Source organism: Cheilinus undulatus, linkage group 22, assembly GCF_018320785.1.
Source record: "Cheilinus undulatus linkage group 22, ASM1832078v1, whole genome shotgun sequence".
Taxonomy (NCBI): Eukaryota; Metazoa; Chordata; class Actinopteri; order Labriformes; family Labridae; genus Cheilinus; species Cheilinus undulatus.
In genome coordinates this window covers 5,031,417-5,050,377 of record NC_054886.1, presented here as the reverse complement: position 1 = coordinate 5,050,377, position 18,961 = coordinate 5,031,417, and the positions used below count along the sequence as shown (strand labels likewise).

The window sequence follows — 18,961 nt, the reverse complement described above, 5'->3', positions numbered from 1 at the left end:
CGTCTCACCACCATAGCCCACTTCTGCTTACAACTTCTCCTCCACCTTTACAAATAACACACAAGGACTCTACCTTACCTGACCTTCTCTAAGCTGCTACATAGTCCAAAAGCAGAAGCGAAAGCAGAGTTTCTTGATGGCCAACCCAGACGTCAAAATGTGTTAATTGATGGTATCCCTGAGACTGAGAAGGAAAGTGGCTCAGACTCTGAGGAGAAAGTGCTGACTCTCTTCAAGGACAAGCTTGGCCTGGATCCCCACACCACTGGGATAGAAAGAGTTCAGCGCATGGGAAAAACTTCAAAGGCAACAGATGATGTTTCAGTTAGACCTCGACCACTACCGGTGAAATTCCTAAAGAGCAAAGATAAGGACAGAGTGCTGAATAATGCAAAGAAGCTAAAAGGGTCAAACATCTACAGAAATGAGGACTATCCTGATTCAGTTTGGCAGAGGAGAAAGGAGCTGATTCCCAAGATGAAAACTGCAAGAGAAAGAGGGGACATTGCTTTTCTCAGGTATGACAAACTAATCATTCACAAGCGTCAATAAGGAAGAAGAAAAGAACTTTTAAACCAATCTAATGAATGTTTTTACATCAAAATGAGACAATGAATGAAGGTAACTCCTGTTTTTAGAAATCAGTTTTAATTGCCATGTCAATTGCTTCTATGTTTCCAAAGAGAAGTTTCAAGATTGCTCATTTGAATATCTGTAGTTTAAGAAACAAAGTGCATGAAATTTCGGATTTGTTGTTCTCAAACATTATTAATGTATTTGCAATATCTGAAACACATTTGGATGAAAGTTTTGAAGATGATGCTGTGTGTATAGAGGGGTACAATCTCTTCAGAAGGGACAGGACCAGGTTTGGTGGGGGTGTAGCCTTTTATGTTCAAAATCATATTCCAGTGAAAGTTAGGGAGGATATCATGTACAGTGGCATTGAGGCATTATGGCTACAATTAAACTTACCTCATATTAAATCAATATTAGTAGGCTGTTGCTACAGACCTCCAGGCTCCAACCGTAATTATTTACAAGCTATAGGTGACATGCTGGATAGAGTGTGTGATTTAAATATGGAGGTGGTGTTTACAGGAGATTTAAATATTGACTGGTTTGCACATAATTGTCATTTGAAACATCAGTTAGCAACCATTACTGATGCATCCTGTTTGAAACAAATAGTGACACAACCAACCCGGTTAAGCACAAACAAAAAGGGTACTAAAACATCATCTTGTATAGATCATATTTACCTGAGTGACTCTGACTACTATTCTAAGGCTGTATCAGTCCCTGTCGGCTTTAGTGATCACAATGTGGTAGCAATAGCTAGAAAGAGTGAAGTACCCAAGGCCAAGCCCAGGACTGTGTACAAGAGATCCTATAGAAAGTTTTATCAGGATGTTTTTCTAGTGGATGTTAGCAACATATGTTGGTCTAACATTTACCATGAAAATGAACCAGACAGAGCCCTCAATTTTTTTCTTGAAAAGTTTCAACCAGTTATGGATAAACATGCTCCTATTAAGAAACTGACAGTGAGGACTCGTGGAGCACCGTGGGTTGATGGAGAATTAAAAGATTTAATGTCTCAGAGAAACAAAGTAAAAGAAAAAGCTCAAAAAAGTAGTTGTATAATTGACAAACAAAAATATTGTAAACTGAGGAATTATGTCGCAAAACTAAATCAAAAGAAAAAGAAACAATATTATGTACAACAGTTAAACAAAGCAAAAAATGATGGAAAAAGGCTATGGAGTACATTAAATAATATTATGGGGAGAAATACCGCTCCATTACCTTCATTTGTTGAGTGTGGAGGTACCTTTATCACAAAACCCAAAGAAAGTGCAAACTATCTTAATGATTATTTTAGAAACAAGGTATCGAAATTATGGGAAAATCTGTCTGATGGACTAGAAAATAACCTGTCCACTCTAAACATAAGTAAAATCATGAAGGAAAAGTTATGGCATCTTGAATTCAGTGAAATAAAAGTGGAAACTATTGATAAACTCATAAAGTTAACTTGCACAGACAAACAACCAGGTATGGACAGTATAGACGGTTAACTGATCAGGTTGTCAAAAAATTACATTTTGCACCCTATTTGTCATATATTGAATGCTAGTTTGAAAAACAAAATCTTTCCACAGCTCTGGAAGGAAGCAAAAATCATACCACTGCCAAAAAACAGAAAAGAAACACTTAACGGTCCTAACAGTCGGCCCATAAGCTTGCTATCAGCACTAAGTAAGATCCTGGAGAAGGCAGGATCCGATCAAATACGGGAATACTTTTCAGAAAATAATTTGATCACAGATTCTCAGCATGCCTATAGAAAAGGACACTCTACATGCACAGCTCTCACACAAATGACAGACGACTGGTACAAAGAGTTAGACAACAAAAAGATATGTGGAGCAATCTTATTAGATTTTACAGCTGCTTTTGATGCGATCAATCACAAGCTTCTTCTAAGGAAGTTAGAGGGTTACAGATTTAGACCAACAGCAGTAACTTGGCTGAGAAAGCTTTCTGACAAATAGATCCCCAAGAGTTTTAATAGAAGTTTTTCAGACAATGTCTCCTTAGAATGTGGCCTTCCCCAAGGTAGCTGCCTAGGCCCTCTGCTCTATTCTATTTACACAAATGATTTACCTTTTGTTCTATCTGATGCTAAATCAATAATGTATGCAGATGATATTACAGTACCAACAACTACACCTACTGATTTGACCACCACCTTGAACAAGGAATTAAATATCATAGGAAAATGGATTCAAGAAAACAAGCTTATACTGAGTACATCCAAGACAAAAAGCATAGTTTTCGGGTCTAATCATTCTCTGAGGCAAGAGCCAGAGCTTAAACTCTGCATCAATAATTCACCTATAGAGCAAGTAAAGGAAATTAAACTCTTGGGTGTTACCTTAGACAACAAATTATCCTGGTCAAACATATAGAATCTATTGTCAGTAAAATGGGAAGGTCCTTGGTTGTAGTAAGGAGAAGCAGAAAATTTCTCACCCCTGAATTAACTAAACTTGTACTGAACACTCTTGTTCTCTCACAGCTGGACTGTTGTCAACTAATATGGTCGAATGCAACAAAAAAAGATTTAAGTAGACTGCAGCTGATACAAAACAAGGCAGCACGCCTGGCTCTACAATGTCCATATGACACTAATATCAGCAGCATGCACCGAAGTCTGGGCTGGCTAAAGGTGGAGGACAAGATGACTGCTTCATTACTACTGGCAACATGGAAACTTTTGCAATTTAAAACACCTGTTTATCAGTATAGGAAACCAAAACTGAATTTAGAATCGTATAGATACACTAGACAGGCGACAAATCAACAGTTTTCACTACCAAAAGGAAACACTAACTTCCTAAAACGTACAGTAGAGTACAGAGCAATGAAGGCATGGAATTCCTTACCTCTATTACTGACTAAATTAACACAAAAAAATTATTTTTAAAAGTCGTATTAAAAAACACCTTGGCACATCATATTTGTAGGACACTAGCCATAGACAGAGTGATTGTAGTTCTCTTAACCTAACCTTGGTGTTAATGTTTTGTGGGTGACATTTGTTTTATCTTTGACAGAAATTATTGTATAATTTCAATGGACATTTCAAGTTTCTGGATTCCTGTGAACTTCGATTTTAATTCTCTTTCCTATATGTGATGGTTTGCACAGACTGTGCTGCTTTCTTGTAAAGTTAAATGTATACATGATATGCCTGTAAATGTTTGTTTTTAGCCTGGACCCCAGGGAGACTAGCTGTGCTCCAGGGTACAGCTAATGGGGATCCAAATTAAATAAATAAATATATAAATAAATAAATCACATTTCTGTTGCTGGGAAATTGACTCTAAGATAAAGAGTTACACATTTGCATCTGGATCAGGATTACAGCCTTGATTTTGTTTCCAAAACAGAAAATTTAAGCAAGTTTTGAGACAAGAAGCATTACCTGATATAAAGAGACCAGCCACGGGACTCCTCACTGCTGAATCAGTCCTCCTCAGACAGGTGTTTTGAATGCTGTTCATTAACATTTCAGCAGGCTGCTTTTCTTCTCTTTTCATTTTGAAACTGGGGATTTCCTTCCTTCTGTTTTTCAAAAATAATCCTGTCCACACTCAGTGTTCTCTAAAACATCTTGGTCCACATGAAAATGCAAAACATTCCTGTTCAGTGCAGTAAAGAGTACACTGTTTCAACAATATTTGACTGAGTGCCCTCTTTGATCCATGGTCAGTAGCAGAGAAAATGCAAATAAAGTGCCATAAGCTTCTTCAGTTCATTTTCACTGATATTCTCCATGTGTACCTTGAAATAAATGGCTACATGTTTGATAATTTAGTTGTTTAATTACAGTTGTATAGTAGAATTTTTTTTATTTGACTTAACCAGGTTTTCTTAGTAATTTACTTTAAATGTTTCACGACTGTTGTGGGCTGGTGCCTCAAAGGAACACAGCAGGGGACCTTTTTAAATCATTTCTCCCCTCCCCATCAGTGCCCCTCAAACATGTCAACTGGATTGCCTTATAAAGGGATGAAATCTGAAGGGCATTCATAAAGTTCCTTCTTAGGTCCCCAACAGGTGGAGAAAATTTTCACCACCTGCCACACAAGTGCCCTCTAGGTTGCCAGTGTAATGGACAGAACTAAATAGAGCAAATAATGCACTCCAGCTGGAAAACAAATAAAAAGTCACATAATTACTCTTTTATCCACTCAACAGTCACAGAGTCACTCTGATGATCACTCAACAGTCACAGAGTTACTCTGATAACCACTCAACAGTCACAGAGTAACTCTTATGTCCACTCAACAGTCACAGAGTCACTCTTATGTCCACTCAACAGTCGCAGAGTCACTCTGATGGTCACTCAACAGTCACAGAGTTACTCTGATAACCACTCAACAGTCACAGAGTCACTCTTATGTCCACTCAACAGTCACAGAGTTACTCTGACGTCCACTCAACAGTCACAGAGTTACTCTGACGTCCACTCAACAGTCACACAGTCACTTTGATGACCACTAAACAGTCACAGAGTCACTCTGATGACCACTCAACAGTCAGAGTTACTCTGACGATCCTTCAACAGTCAGAGATATTCTGATTACCAGCCAACAGTCACAGAGTCACTTTGATGACCACTTAACAGTCAAAGAGTCACTCTGACGTCCACTCAACAGTCACAGAGTTACTCTGATGACCACTCAACAGTCACAGAGTTACAGAGTTTAAGATAGTTGATAGTGCAAATGGGCATATGAGGCGAGCTGTATAACCACAGAGAGCCTTCTTACCGTACCTGAGTTACAGTGAATTGACTGAATACTTACAGCATTTAAGTAGAGTAAATGGATTAGATATGTTATTATCTTACAGAAAGTATATTTAAGGTGAGGCTTTTACCACACTGAAATTTCTTACAGGATTCTCAGAGGGTGAGATTTTTACAGCCAAGCCAACGTTGTTACATACATTGCATACGATTACTTCACTCCTACTAGTGTAGGACCACACACTTCAGGGAAAGCTGACAACTTCTTGTCTGTGTTTCCTATGTTCTATGTTTTTTACCTGCCTGCAAAGCAAATTTCCCCTAGGGGACAATAAAGTTGAAGTTGAAGTTGAACTTCTTAGCCTTTAAGAATAAAACAGTGTAACCGATATCTGTGTTACAGGGTCCTCTTCAGCACAATGAACACACATGTGTGACTTCAATTTAAAGCAAATGCCTCTCTAATACACTCACACACATAATACATAACTCAACTAAGTTTCCTTCTTAATTGAATTTGCCCAGTGCTAAACCTCTTCACTGCATTTTGGTAAATCCAAGTCCAAACTCAAATCCTTCAGTAGGAAGGAAAACACCTGTGTCAGTTAGCACTGACACCTCTCCCCTGAGCTACTCCCACACATCTCTCCTTGCAGCTGAGCTGAACCACACCATACTACCATAAACAGGAAGCAGCATTTCCTCCTGCAGCAGCAAGGCTTGTACATAAGACAGTGACTCCCCTCCTCAGAAGTAAAGTGGTGAGTACCTGAGAGGAGTCGCTTCAGCACCAAAAACATGAGAGTCTTCGTAGCATTAGCGTGCTTGCTGGTAAACTGCCTGGCCCAGAAGCCTCAGCCGTGTGGTAAGTTTACACAGTTTTCCTTCGCTGACACACTCTTTAATCAGAATGCATTTTATCTGTGTCACATGTAATCTTCCTCCACATCACAGACTGTCCGCCTAAGATGACCGGGGAGGCCATGGTGGTAAGTTCCACTGCTTCAAAGTGTTAAACTGAACATTACCAGAACCAAATACTAAAGCAAAGTTAAACTCCCTCTACTCTTCTTCCCCCAGAACTTTACATATAATGACAACTGGGTCAAAATGAGATACGTGTACGATGCAGTGGGACAGCGGATGAGGATCTTTAAGAATGCAACTCTGGAAGATGAGATTATCAATACCGATTCTCTTCTTCTCTTCAAAGAGGTGACTAAACCACTTACATAAACATAGATGTTTAACCAGAGCAATCAGAGTTAAAATTATTTACCAGTGAATTTTGCCCTCAATAGCTTGCATTTTAAAGGGGACCTTAACCCTTGTGCCCTCCTCAGGCATTTTTGGCCATTTTTTGCAAATTTTTTTTTTTTCAACTTGTGATCATTTTTTCAGTTTTAGAGCCTGTGGCATGATTTTTTCCAGGAACTTTTCTTTCTAGTTAAATTTTCGAAATCTAACATGTTTTACTCTTACATGTCATTTATACTATCTCAGTGAAATTTTCAGTGAATTATTAAGCAAGCATACTAAGTAAGCATACTCTGATCATTTCAGGGGTGAAAAAGGGGTGTCTTATAAAGGATGTGTTTCATGTGTCTTTGAAGCGATGAGTGTGTAAAAACATGGCCTCCTGACTTTGCTGTTCTCAAAACAAAAACAGTTGTTGGTGAGAATATGCACCTGGCTGAATCCTGAGGCCTTGTCCACACAGAGACGAAAGCGATTTCAGTTTTGTTTTAAAAACATTTTCCATAAACACGGGATCGTTTCAGGAGATGTCCGCATAAGCACGGAAGACTGAAAATGCTGTGAAATGTATACCAAAGCTGTAAGTGGCGTTGAAACTTTGCCACGGAAATGCACAAAAAAAGAGAGAAGAAGATTTTGAAGCATGCGAATAAAGACTTAGTCGGAGGGGAAGGTTGCAGTTCTCATCAATGTAGACCATCAGTGGAGTGCTGGAGGTTGTGTGATCCGGTGGGTTTGTTCGTTTGTTTGTTAGTTTGTTAGTTTGTTAGCAACATAACTCAAAAAGTTGTGGATGGATTTTGATGAAATTTTCAAATGTCAGAAGTGGCATAAGGAAGAACTGATTAGATTTTGGGAGTGATCTGGATCATCATCTGGATCCAGGAATTTTTTAAAGGATTCTGTACTATTGGGAGATAGGGCTAATGGCAGAGGTCTGTGCTGTTACCACTTTGCACCAGGAGATGGTGGACATGAGTAACTTCAATCCCAGCAGCATTTTGGGTGTGTTTCTATTGAAAGTTTTCCAGTTCATACAGTTTGAAAGACGCACGCTCAGTTGAGGACACGAGTCAGAGTGTAACAGAGAGAAAGACAGCAAATTGTAGCCAGAATACTCACAATGCTGGGAGGAACAGAGGAATATTCACCCTCTGCCATGACTTCCAGTCATCCAGTGAGACCATGGGTGAGACTGTCAGTGCATCTGTTGGCATCGGCAGGCAACGCTCCTGCCATGACAGTCCACCCGTTGCGAAGCCAATGATTTCCACCCCACCAGGGAGGGAGGAGTAATCAGCAAATGCCGTGGTGGGGGGAATATGGGGACGGATCCAGGATTTTTTTTTTAAAGGATTCTTCACTATTGGGAGATAGGAGATAGGAGGTCTGCGCTCTCCGAGTGCTTTTCTAGTTAGTTTACATTTTGATTTAGTTTTTACCTTTTGCTTTAGATTTCAGATTAATTTCTTTTAGTTTTTCCTGCTTATTTCTTAGTTTAGTTTAGTTTTGAAAACATTCTTCATGTTGGTTTAGTGTTTATTAGTTTTAGTGTTGGTTTTAGTTTTTTAGCAATATGAGACACCTGTCAAGGGCCAGACCAAAAAGGGCTCTTCACTTTTCTTTTCCTTTTTTTTCTTAATTAAAATTTTTCGTATGTAAACAACTTAAGACCTAAATGTTTTGACATTAAGTGTGGTCTTCTGCAATCAAATCAGGCAACTTTACTCTCTCCGGGCCTGGGTGTTCATGTCAGACAGTCTGCTGCTGAAAAAGACTAAAACTAAGGAGATTTTGTCTCTAATTTTATTTCATATCAGTTTTGTCAGCACAATATTGACTTTTCGTTACTTTTCGTTTTTCTCATAAAGCTCAATTTTTATTTTGTTTCAGTAAAATAAAATGATTTTTATGTTTTAGTTTTAGTTATTTAGTTGTGGAACTTTCTTCCAAGCAGGGAAGCCCAACTGAATCTGGGGGCGGGGCTAACTCCCCACATGACATCATGAAGGGAAAATCTGAGAACAGATCGTTTCAGCACACATTTTCTGAAAGGTGTGTGTGTGGGGGGGTGTGTGGACAGGTCAGGGGCACATATTTTTGTTAGAAAAGCCTGAAAAAGTGGATTTTGTATGTCAGCTTTAAAATGAAATGAGACATTAAGGAGCAGGGACATGTGGATGTCTCTAAGCTAAAGTGAGCTGAAAAGGACAATTAAGCATGTGGTTAATCGCCATACCAAAAAATGTGTGCACCAATTATAGACTTTAATTTATCCCAGTTGATGGGATTAATCTTTACAACCCTGATGAAAATATATCCAAGGGCTGAATGTGCACACCAGTAAGTAATGGTTAAATAACTCCATTTCTCTTATGGTTTAAAAAGGCACATGGAAAAGGAATGCATAGGCTATACTTGTCGTAATACCAAATGTTTAATCTATCAGGAAGTCGTGTATAACATCAACGACCAGAACCGTACCTGCACCAAACTCCCTTTAAAGGGAGACTTCAACACTCTGGGCGTCCCAAAAGACGCCTCTCTGCTGAGCCAGGTCGTCCTCGGCAGCTCGTCTGGACCTGGTGAAGGACTTATGGTCAACACGTGGTTGGGAAATCTGCGTGATGGAGGAGGTCAGAGTTTTTATATTTGGAACCATCTAAACTATTTCTCTGTTCCCCAATCTTCTGTTTTTTAGTCAAATCTTTGTCCCAACAGGAGATTTTATAAGCGCAGTGACTGCGGTTGGATGCATTCCTGTCAGCCTAATCTACAAGCTCAAAGCTGATGAACAAGTCCTTGGATGGATGGTGCAGAGGTCAGTTAGTATCAGCGGTCAGGAAATGTGATTTTTCAGGCAGACATGTTTATTTACATTTACATAGAAGTTGTTTTCTGTTTTTCTGTTTCAGCTTCTTCAACAATGTCATCGGGATTCCAGACCCTAGTCTGCTCAGTCCCCCGTCCTTCTGCAAGGATGCAAAAATGATGAACACCAAGGAGCAGGTGGACTTCTTCAGTCTGTTCCTCCACAAGAAGTAAGAGCCTCCATCAGCCAACATGTCCAACCATCAAGAAGATTTTTGATAAATCAAATTTAGACACTGAATTGTATTTTTGCTGTCTGTAATTTAAATCATTTATGATGAAAATATGCAACTCCAAGCTTTCTTTATTTGAGTATAATACATTGAAAAAAAATATGAGGATTTCACAACAGTTTTACTCTGCAGTATCGCTCAAATCTGATGGTGGGCATTCAGATGTGTTCATACTTGACATTTAAAGTGTTCAGTGACCCCTATTAGACTCAAAAAATGCGATTGTAACTGTCTACTTGATGTATTTTATCATGCCAAAATGACTTCAGCTTTCTTTTGTGCATAAACAGTTTGCAGGTTTGCTCAGTGCAAAATGTGCTGAATTGTTTTTTTTTCCTCTGTAAAGCGTACCTTTACGGTGGCCCTGAAGGTCAACTGCAAAAATAAAAGTTTAACTAAATAAAACAAAATAAAAAAACTCATCTGTTTCAGCCCTGCTCAGAAGGAGTTGTTTCTGTGTCTGTGGCTTTAAATGTTAATGAACCATCTGACTCCGCCCCTGACCACACCCCTCTCAGGAAATGGATGTGGCTCTCCTGATCCTCCTCTCCACTGAGGAGGGCAGAACTTTCTTCCAAGCAGGAAAGGCCAAATAAACCTGGGGGTGGGGCTAACATGCAACATGACATCATGAGGGGAAAATCTGAGAAAAGCTTGTTTCAGCACACATTTCCTGAAAAGTGTGTGTGTGTGTGTGTGGGGCATGCTTTTTCCGAGTCTTGGGGGTATTTTTGATATTTTTGCCAGTAAAGCCTGAAAAAGTGTATTTTGCATAATATGTGACCTTTAATGCTAACAACCTAATTTTAGGAGGTTACTTTATTTAAAATAAATATTTGAAATTTTAATCTCAGATTTTTTTAAAAGGTCAGCAGTAAGGAAAAACATAAATTTTATGATGTATGCTTTCATTCTGAAGCTTTTTTGTCATATTCAGTATGAATGTTCCTGGTTTCCTTAAGGGGCACTACTGTAACAGTTTATTAAATCTGCAAAGTTGTTGTTCATTATTTACATAAACAAGGCTGTGATCATCCTCTCCAAGGATATTCAAATTGCATGTATTTGAAAAATTTACTGTTTATGTTCGTAACATTACAAAAATCAGGGGGTGATTAAAACAATTAATGTAAAGAGTGAAAATGTATTATAATGTGAAGTATATTTATTGCTATTTATGTATGGCAGCCATTTATAGCAACTTACACCCTTAAGCATAACAGTTTATTGAAAATAATACTAATAAAGCATTATTTACATAATCAAGGCTGTGATGATTACATTTAAAGAAATCCATTTTGCATGAAAAATATTTCTTTGTGTTTTTAACATTATAAAAATCTGTTATTTCAACTTAAACTGGAACTGAAAGGGTTAAATTCCCTAAGAATCAGTCAATATTTGTTTTCCATGATCAGGTCTGATCTTGATTTTTCAAAAACACATACAAAGTGCATTTTTTATTTATTTTTTATTTTTTTAATTAAGCGGTTTAGTATATATATACATGATATATTACATATATTACATTATATATTATATGATATATTAGATATATTACATTATATATACAGAATTGGCCTGTCATAAAATACAGGAACAAGGCAAGAAGGCCGAACTGCGCAATGCAGTAGCAGGCATTCTAAAAACAACTAAACTCCCAAAAAGCAACATCAGCAAAGATGAAAGAGCAGCCATAGACTCTTTAAAAAAGGACAAAAGCATCACCATCCTACCAGCAGATAACGGAAAAACCACAGTGGTTATGGACACAAACAAATACATGTCACAGATGGAAACCCTGCTAGCCAACAAAAACACATATGAAGTAATAAAGAAAGACCCCACAGAAAAGAAGAAAAAAGCACTGAAAGACCTGCTAAAACCACTACTGGACAGTAAGAAAATAACACAGGAAGCATACGATCATCTCATACCCACAGCAAACGTCACCCCCCGAGTATATGGTACTCCAAAAATCCACAAAAAAGACTCCCCCCTACGGCCCATAGTAGACAGCATGGGTTCTGTTACATACAATCTATCAAAAGCACTGGTCGAAATAATAAAACCACTTCTTGGACTCACAGAACACCACTGCAAAAATTCAAAAGAACTGGCCAAAGAACTGCAACACATGAAAATAGAAACAGATGAGATCCTCATGTCTCATGATGTGGTGTCATCATTCACAAAAACCCCGGTAGATGTCACCCTACACATTGTACGGGAACGACTACAAAAGGACAAAACTCTCCACAATCGTACAAACCTGACAGTAGACAACATTTACAACCTTTTACAGTTTGTTTCTAAGTCCACATACTTCCAATTCAATAACACCATTTACAGTCAAAAAGAGGGATTCGCCATGGGTGACCCCTTATCCGCCATCATGAGCAGTTTTTTTATGGAGAATCTGGAACAGAAAGCCATCACCACAGCACCATCACAACACAAACCCACCCTCTGGAAAAGATACGTGGACGATATACTGGAGAAAATCAAAATCGAACATACACAACCCCTCGTTGACCATCTCAACACCATTGACACCACAGGAAACATAAAATTCACACATGAGGAGGAGCACAATAAAACACTGGCATTCCTGGACATGAACATCCACCCCAAGGATGATGGCAGCATTAAAATCACAGTTTACAGAAAACCCACACATACCGACCAATACCTCCTATGGACTTCAGAACATCCAACAATACACAAATTATCAGTTGTTAGGACTTTCTTTGAACGAACTGGTCTCATCACAGAGGAAGAGGACAGACAACAGGAGGAACAGCATATACAGCAGGCTCTCACACGCTGCCAGTACCCCAGATGGGCCATCAATAAAGGTAAAGGAAAACAACAGGTCAAAAACAAACAGAAAACAAAAAACAACAACAACAAACAAAACAAAAACAAGAAACCCAAGACAGCAATAAAACCACAGTCACACTACCATAACAGAACCCATTCAAGGTATCATGAGGAGACACAAGATCGACACGGCCATAAAACCACACACCAAATTACGGCAACTCCTGGTACACCCAAAGGACAAAATCGAGCAGGAAAAAAAGTGCAACGTCGTACACGAAATTCCATGCAACTCTTGCAATAACACATACATCGGGGAGACAGGCAGATCATTCAACACAAGAAAAAAAGAACATCAAAAGGAGTGTGAAAAGGAAACTGCAACACGACTCACAAGAACTCAGAAAGAAAAAGCACTACAGGAAAACCTCAAATCTGCAATATCAGACCACTGCAAAAGGAACAATCATGTTATGGACTGGGACGGGGCAAGAATCATCGGAGTCGAGGAAAACAAACTCAAACACTGGATTAAGAAGGCTGTGGAGGTTAGTAGACGCGCTGAGAGGGTCTTAAACAGGGACGAAGGGGGCTTCATGCTTTCCCACACCTGGGACACTCTACTCAAGAAGAAATAGGTTGGAGGGAGCCGCGGTGCGCTTGGCGGAGCGGTTGGTTTCGTTTGGGCCCGCCACGACATGCCATTACAGCGTGGGCGTGACTGGCCCGGCGGATCTGGCAGCGCCGCTGGTTGTGCCACGGTTGCCGGCTGTCAAAATCTGCCGGCTGACACGTCACACGCCGTCAGTGAGACACTTCTGAAGAAGGCGAGAGCTGCTCGCCGAAACTGTCAAGGTAAAAAGCTAACATCATTGTATTCACCTTATGTCTGAACAAAAGAAACTCAAAATTCCTGTAGTTTGCACATCTGTTGACCATGAGAGGATGCTGATCAGATCGTCTTTAAATATGAGTCATACCAAATGACAACTTTCAGAATTCAAGGGGGATTCCAAAACCACTGAGACATGACAATGGCTGTCAACTTTCTCTTGTGTACCATCACTTCCCCTTCACGCCTCACCACCATAGCCCACTTCTGCTTACAACTTCTCCTCCACCTTTACAAATAACACACAAGGACTCAAGTCACATTATCACATTTCTGTTGCTGGGAAATTGACTCTAAGATAAAGAGTTACATATTTGCATTTGGATCAGGATTACAGCCTTGATTTTGTTTCAAAAACAGAAAATTTAAGCAAGTTTTGAGACAAGAAGCATTACCTGATATAAAGAGACCAGCCACAGGACTCCTCACTGCTGAATCAGTCCTCCTCAGACAGGTGTTTTGAATGCTGTTCATTAACATTTCAGCAGGCTGCTTTTCTTCTCTTTTCATTTTGAAACTTGGGATATCCCTCCTTCTGTTTTTCAAAAATAATCCTGTCCACACTCAAATGTTCTCTCAAACATCTTGGTCCACATGAAAATGCAAAACATTCCTGTTCAGTGCAGTAAAGAGTACACTGTTTCAACAATATTTGACTTAGTGCCCTCTTTGATCCATGGTCAGTAGCAGAGAAAATGCAAATAAAGTGCCATAAGCTTCTTCAGTTCATTTTCACTGATATTCTCCATGTGTACTTTGAAATAAATGGCTAATTGTTTGATAAATTATCTGTTTAATTACAGTTGTATAGTGGAAACTGTTTTATTTGACTTAACCAGGTTTTCTTAGTAATTTACTTTAAATGTTTCACGACTGTTGTGGGCTGGTGCCTCAAGGAACACAGCAGGGGACCTTTTTAAATAATTTCTCCCCTTCCCCTCAGTGCCCCTCAAACATGTCAACTGGATTGCCTTATAAAGGCACCAAATCTGATGGGCATTCTCAAATTTCCTTCTTAGGTCCCCAACAGGTGGAAAAAATTTTCACCACCGGCCCCATAAGTGCCCTCTAGATTGCCAGTGTAAAGGACAAAACTAAATAATGTAAACAATGCACTCCTACTGAAAAACTAATAAACGCTCACAAAATTACTCTGATGACCACTTGACAGCCATAGACTTACTCTGATGATCGTTCAAAAGTCAAAGCGTCACTCTGATGACCACTCAACAGTCACAGAGTAACTCTGATGATCTCTCAACAGTCACAGAGTTACTCTGATGATCACTCAAAAGTCAGAGTCACTCTGATGATCACTAAACAGTCACAGAGTCATGCTGATGATGGCATAACAGTCATAGTGTCACTCTGATGCTGGCTAAACAGTCACAGCATTACTCTGATGACCACTCAAAAGTCACAGTGTCAATCTGATGTCCACTCAAAAGTCACAGCGTCACTCTGATGAACACTTAACAGGCACAGAGTCACTCTGATGATCACATGACAGTCACAGAGTCACTCTGATGTCCACTCAAAAGTCACAGAGTCACTCTGATGAACACTTAACAGGCACAGAGTCACTCTGATGATCACATGACAGTCACAGAGTCGCTCTGATGTCCACTCAAAAGTCACAGAGTCACTCTGATGAACACATAACAGGCACAGTGTCACTCTGATGACCACTCAACAATCAGAGTCACTCTGATGTCCACTCATCAGTCACAGAGTCACTCTGATGAAGACATAACAGGCACAGTGTCACTCTGATGCTGGCTAAACAGTCACAGCGTTACTCTGATGACCACTCAAAAGTCACAGTGTCAATCTGATGTCCACTCAACAGCCACAGATTTTCTCTGATGATCACTCATCAGTCACAGAGTCACTCTGATGAACACATAATAATCAGAGTGTCACTCTGATGACCACTCATCAGTCACAGAGTCACTCTAATGAACACTTAACAGGCACAGAGTCACTCTGATGATCACATGACAGTCACAGAGTCACTCTAATGAACACTTAACAGGCACAGAGTCACTCTGATGATCACATGACAGTCACAGAGTCGCTCTGATGTCAACTCAAAAGTCACAGTGTCAATCTGATGTCCACTCAACAGTCACAGATTTTCTCTGATGATCACTCAAAAGTCACAGAGTCACTCTGATGATCGTTTAACAGTCAGAGTCACTCTGATGATCACTTAACAGTCACAGAGTAACTCTTATGATTGCTCAACAGTCACAGAGTCACTCTGATGATGGCTCAACAGTCAAAGTGTCAGTCTGATGCTGACTAAACAGTCACAGCGTTACTCTGGTGACCACTCAAAATTCACAGTGTCACTGTAATGTCAACTTAACAGTCACAGTGTAACTCTGATGATCAACCATCAAAGAGTCACTCTGATGAACACTTAACAGTCACAGTGTCATTCTGATGACCACTCATCAGTCACAGAGTCACTCTGATGGACACGTAACATTCGCAGAGTCACTCTGATGATCACTCAACAGTCACAGAGTTCCTCTGATGTCCACTCAAAAGTCACAGAGTCACACTGATGACCACTCAACAGTCAGAGTCACTCTGATGACCACTCAAAAGTCACAGAGTCACTCTGATGACAACTCAACTGTCACAGAGAAACTCTGATGATCTTTCAACAGTCACAGAGTTAATCTAATGATCGCTAAACAGTCACAGTCACTGTAATGATCGCTCAACAGTCACAAAGTCACTCTGATGTCCGCTCAACAGTCACAGAGTCACTCTGATGAACACTCATCAGTCACAGAGTCACTCTGATGAACACTTAACAGTTACAGTGTCACTCTGATGATCACTCATCAGTCACAGAGTCACCCTGATGAACATATAACAGTCACAGAGTCTGTCTGATGAACACTTAGCAGCTACAGTCTCCCTCTGATGATCATTCATCAGTCACACAGTCACTCTGAAGAACACTTAACAGTCACAGCGTCACCCTGATGAACACTTAACAATCACAGTGTCACTCTGAGGATCACTCACAGTCATAGAGTCACTCTGATGATCGCTCAAAAGTCACAGAGTCACTCTGATGTTCGCTAAACAGTCACAGACTTACTCTTATGATCACTTGTCAGTCAAAGAGTCACTCTGATTAACACTTAACAGTTAGTGTCACTCTAATGATCGCTAAATAATCACAGAGTCACTCTGATGATCACTCAACAGTCACAGAGTAACTCTGATGATCAGTCACAGGGATAGAGTCACGTTGATGATCACTATACAGTCACAGAGTAACTCGGATGATCACTCATCAGTCACAGAGGTACTCTGATGATCGCTTAACAGTCACAGAGTTGCTCTAATGATCGCTCAAAAGTCACAGAGTCACTCTATTGTCCACTCAACAGTCACAGACTTACTCTGATGATCACTTATCAGTCACAGAGTTACTCTGATTAATATTTAACAGTGTCGCTCTGATGATCGCTCAATAGTCACAGTCACACTGATGATCACTCAACAGTCACAGAGTCACTCTGATGATCACTCACAGTGACAGAGTCACTGTAATGATCACTCAATAGTCACAGAGTCACTCTGATGATCACTTAACAGTCACAGAGTATCTCTGATCATAGGTGGTTTTACCATTAGGCAAAGTAGGATATTGCCCAGGGCCCTGTCCATTAGGGGGGCCTCAATAAATTGCCTTGGGTCGGTTTTCTACAATTATAGCTCATTTGTGTTTTGCCACTCCCATGGTCAAAGAAAGTTTACCATTTAGAGCAGGGAGGAACATCGTAAAAAAGACCCACAGCAGAGCCCATAGCTGCACAACTGCAGCATCAACTCTGCTCTCTCAGTCAGTCTCTTCCTGTCCACACCTCTAATTAATTCCTTGCACAAGGGCCTTAAGAAATGCCGAATCCAGAGGTTTTTGCCATGTAGAACCAAACTTCTTCACGAGTGGGGTTGAAACAGCTGCTCTCAGGATAACAAATACTTTCTCTCCGTAATTGTCCCTCAACCACAAATGCGGACATCATATCTCGCTTTGGTGAGCAACTCAGTTCAACAGGGCTTGACATTAACTTTTTTGCTCACCAGCCATGGTGGCTAGAGGTTCTGCAAACTTACTAGCCACTCAGTATTTCCACCAGCCACAACTTTGGTGTTTGGTAACTATGAGCCATATGCCAAATTTGGTACAAAGGGTATGATATGACACACGTGCTCTACTTTCCCTCACCAATATGATCAATATCAACTCTCCTTTTACTAAAGCACTTCTCCCTGTACATATGAAACAACACACTACTGAGATATGGGTCAGACTGTTGGAGACAGTCATCTAAGAGTCAAAACTCTTAGATTTTTATTTTCTTAATGGGTATCAAGTTTATGCTAAAATTAGAATACTGTTAACTGGCTGTTTATTAGAAAAACTACAGCAGATTACAAGAACATCTCTAATTTTCACTCTGACAAATCTTCACCAGAGAATATTAAGTGTCCAACTTCTCCTGTCCTCTGCTCTATACTGTATGGAGGAAATGTTTTCATACGTGTGTCTAATACGAATTAAAATATCGCTTGAAATAATAGATGACTTACATTTGGTGGTGAAGCTCACATCTGAAGAACATTAAACAACGGATGTATAATATAAGAAGAAAAAAAAATCACAGTTTAGTTGAATTCTCTTGGACTCCTAAGTGATCAGTTACAGACTTTAATCCTTCTGCCTCTGCTTCTCACTGCCTCAGTGAACTGATTTATATTTTTGGAGTTTCTCTCGTCTTTTATAACCGTTAATTATCGATTTATGGCAAATTTATAATTAACCCTGAATATACAAAGGTTTAAAATTTTCAATAACATTTTAAGTATGCGCACTGTTGCGGGGGTTTTTATCATTTAGATCGCCCTCAACAAACAAAGAATATAGATGGAGTATTAATTAAACAATATTTAGACACACCGCCCGCCCTGGCTTGCACGAGCGACAGAAACATACAGCTGGAGAGCACACACACATAAACGGCACTGGCGCACATGGAACTTTAAGGCAGAAAGAGAAAGTTCAGGTCTGAGTTTATCCTGCAAATTCTGAAACATTTTCCCTAAACAGATAGAAGCCTTCGGTCTAACCAACACATCAGTGCGAGTGTGTGTCCGTAAATGTCTGTGAGTGTCGCGTTCATGTGTGACAGGCACTTTCAGAGTGAAGCATAAGTTTTGACACTGATAAATTCAACCCGCCATTGTGGCTAGTTAGATTCTCGCTGCTACCCACCACAGCCAAAATCCACCCGCATTTGGCTAGTTGGCGGGTGTCAATGTCAAGCCCTGCCTGCATTATACTAAATCTGTAATGCCAGACTAATATCAACTAATTCTATTTACATATGATTTAATTTTATGTCATCAAGAAGTGAAATTATGGTCTTGATCACTTAAGTTTAAACAGGATGTTGTTTATAAAGCCAGCTCTCATTAAATGGTAGAAATTCTTCTCATAACAGTTAAAATGACTTTATTACTGAACATTCA

At 39.7% G+C, this 18,961-nt stretch overlaps 1 protein-coding gene across 2 annotated transcripts; it reads left to right on the top strand.

The window, feature by feature from the left end:
* Positions 1-177: 177 nt before the first annotated feature.
* LOC121504558 (ependymin-2-like) lies at positions 178-9,786 on the top strand. Of its 2 annotated transcripts, none has more exons than XM_041779444.1 (6): positions 178-518; positions 6,278-6,312; positions 6,404-6,538; positions 9,030-9,216; positions 9,302-9,401; positions 9,496-9,786. In XM_041779444.1, the coding sequence occupies exons 2-6, from the start codon at positions 6,292-6,294 to the stop codon at positions 9,623-9,625; spliced, it is 573 nt and encodes a 190-aa protein (XP_041635378.1). In that variant the 5' UTR covers positions 178-518; positions 6,278-6,291; the 3' UTR covers positions 9,626-9,786. The 2 variants fall into 2 exon arrangements, with proteins under 2 accessions (XP_041635378.1, XP_041635376.1); XM_041779442.1 differs by lacking the exon at positions 178-518 and adding an exon at positions 5,017-6,188.
* Positions 9,787-18,961: the final 9,175 nt, after the last annotated feature.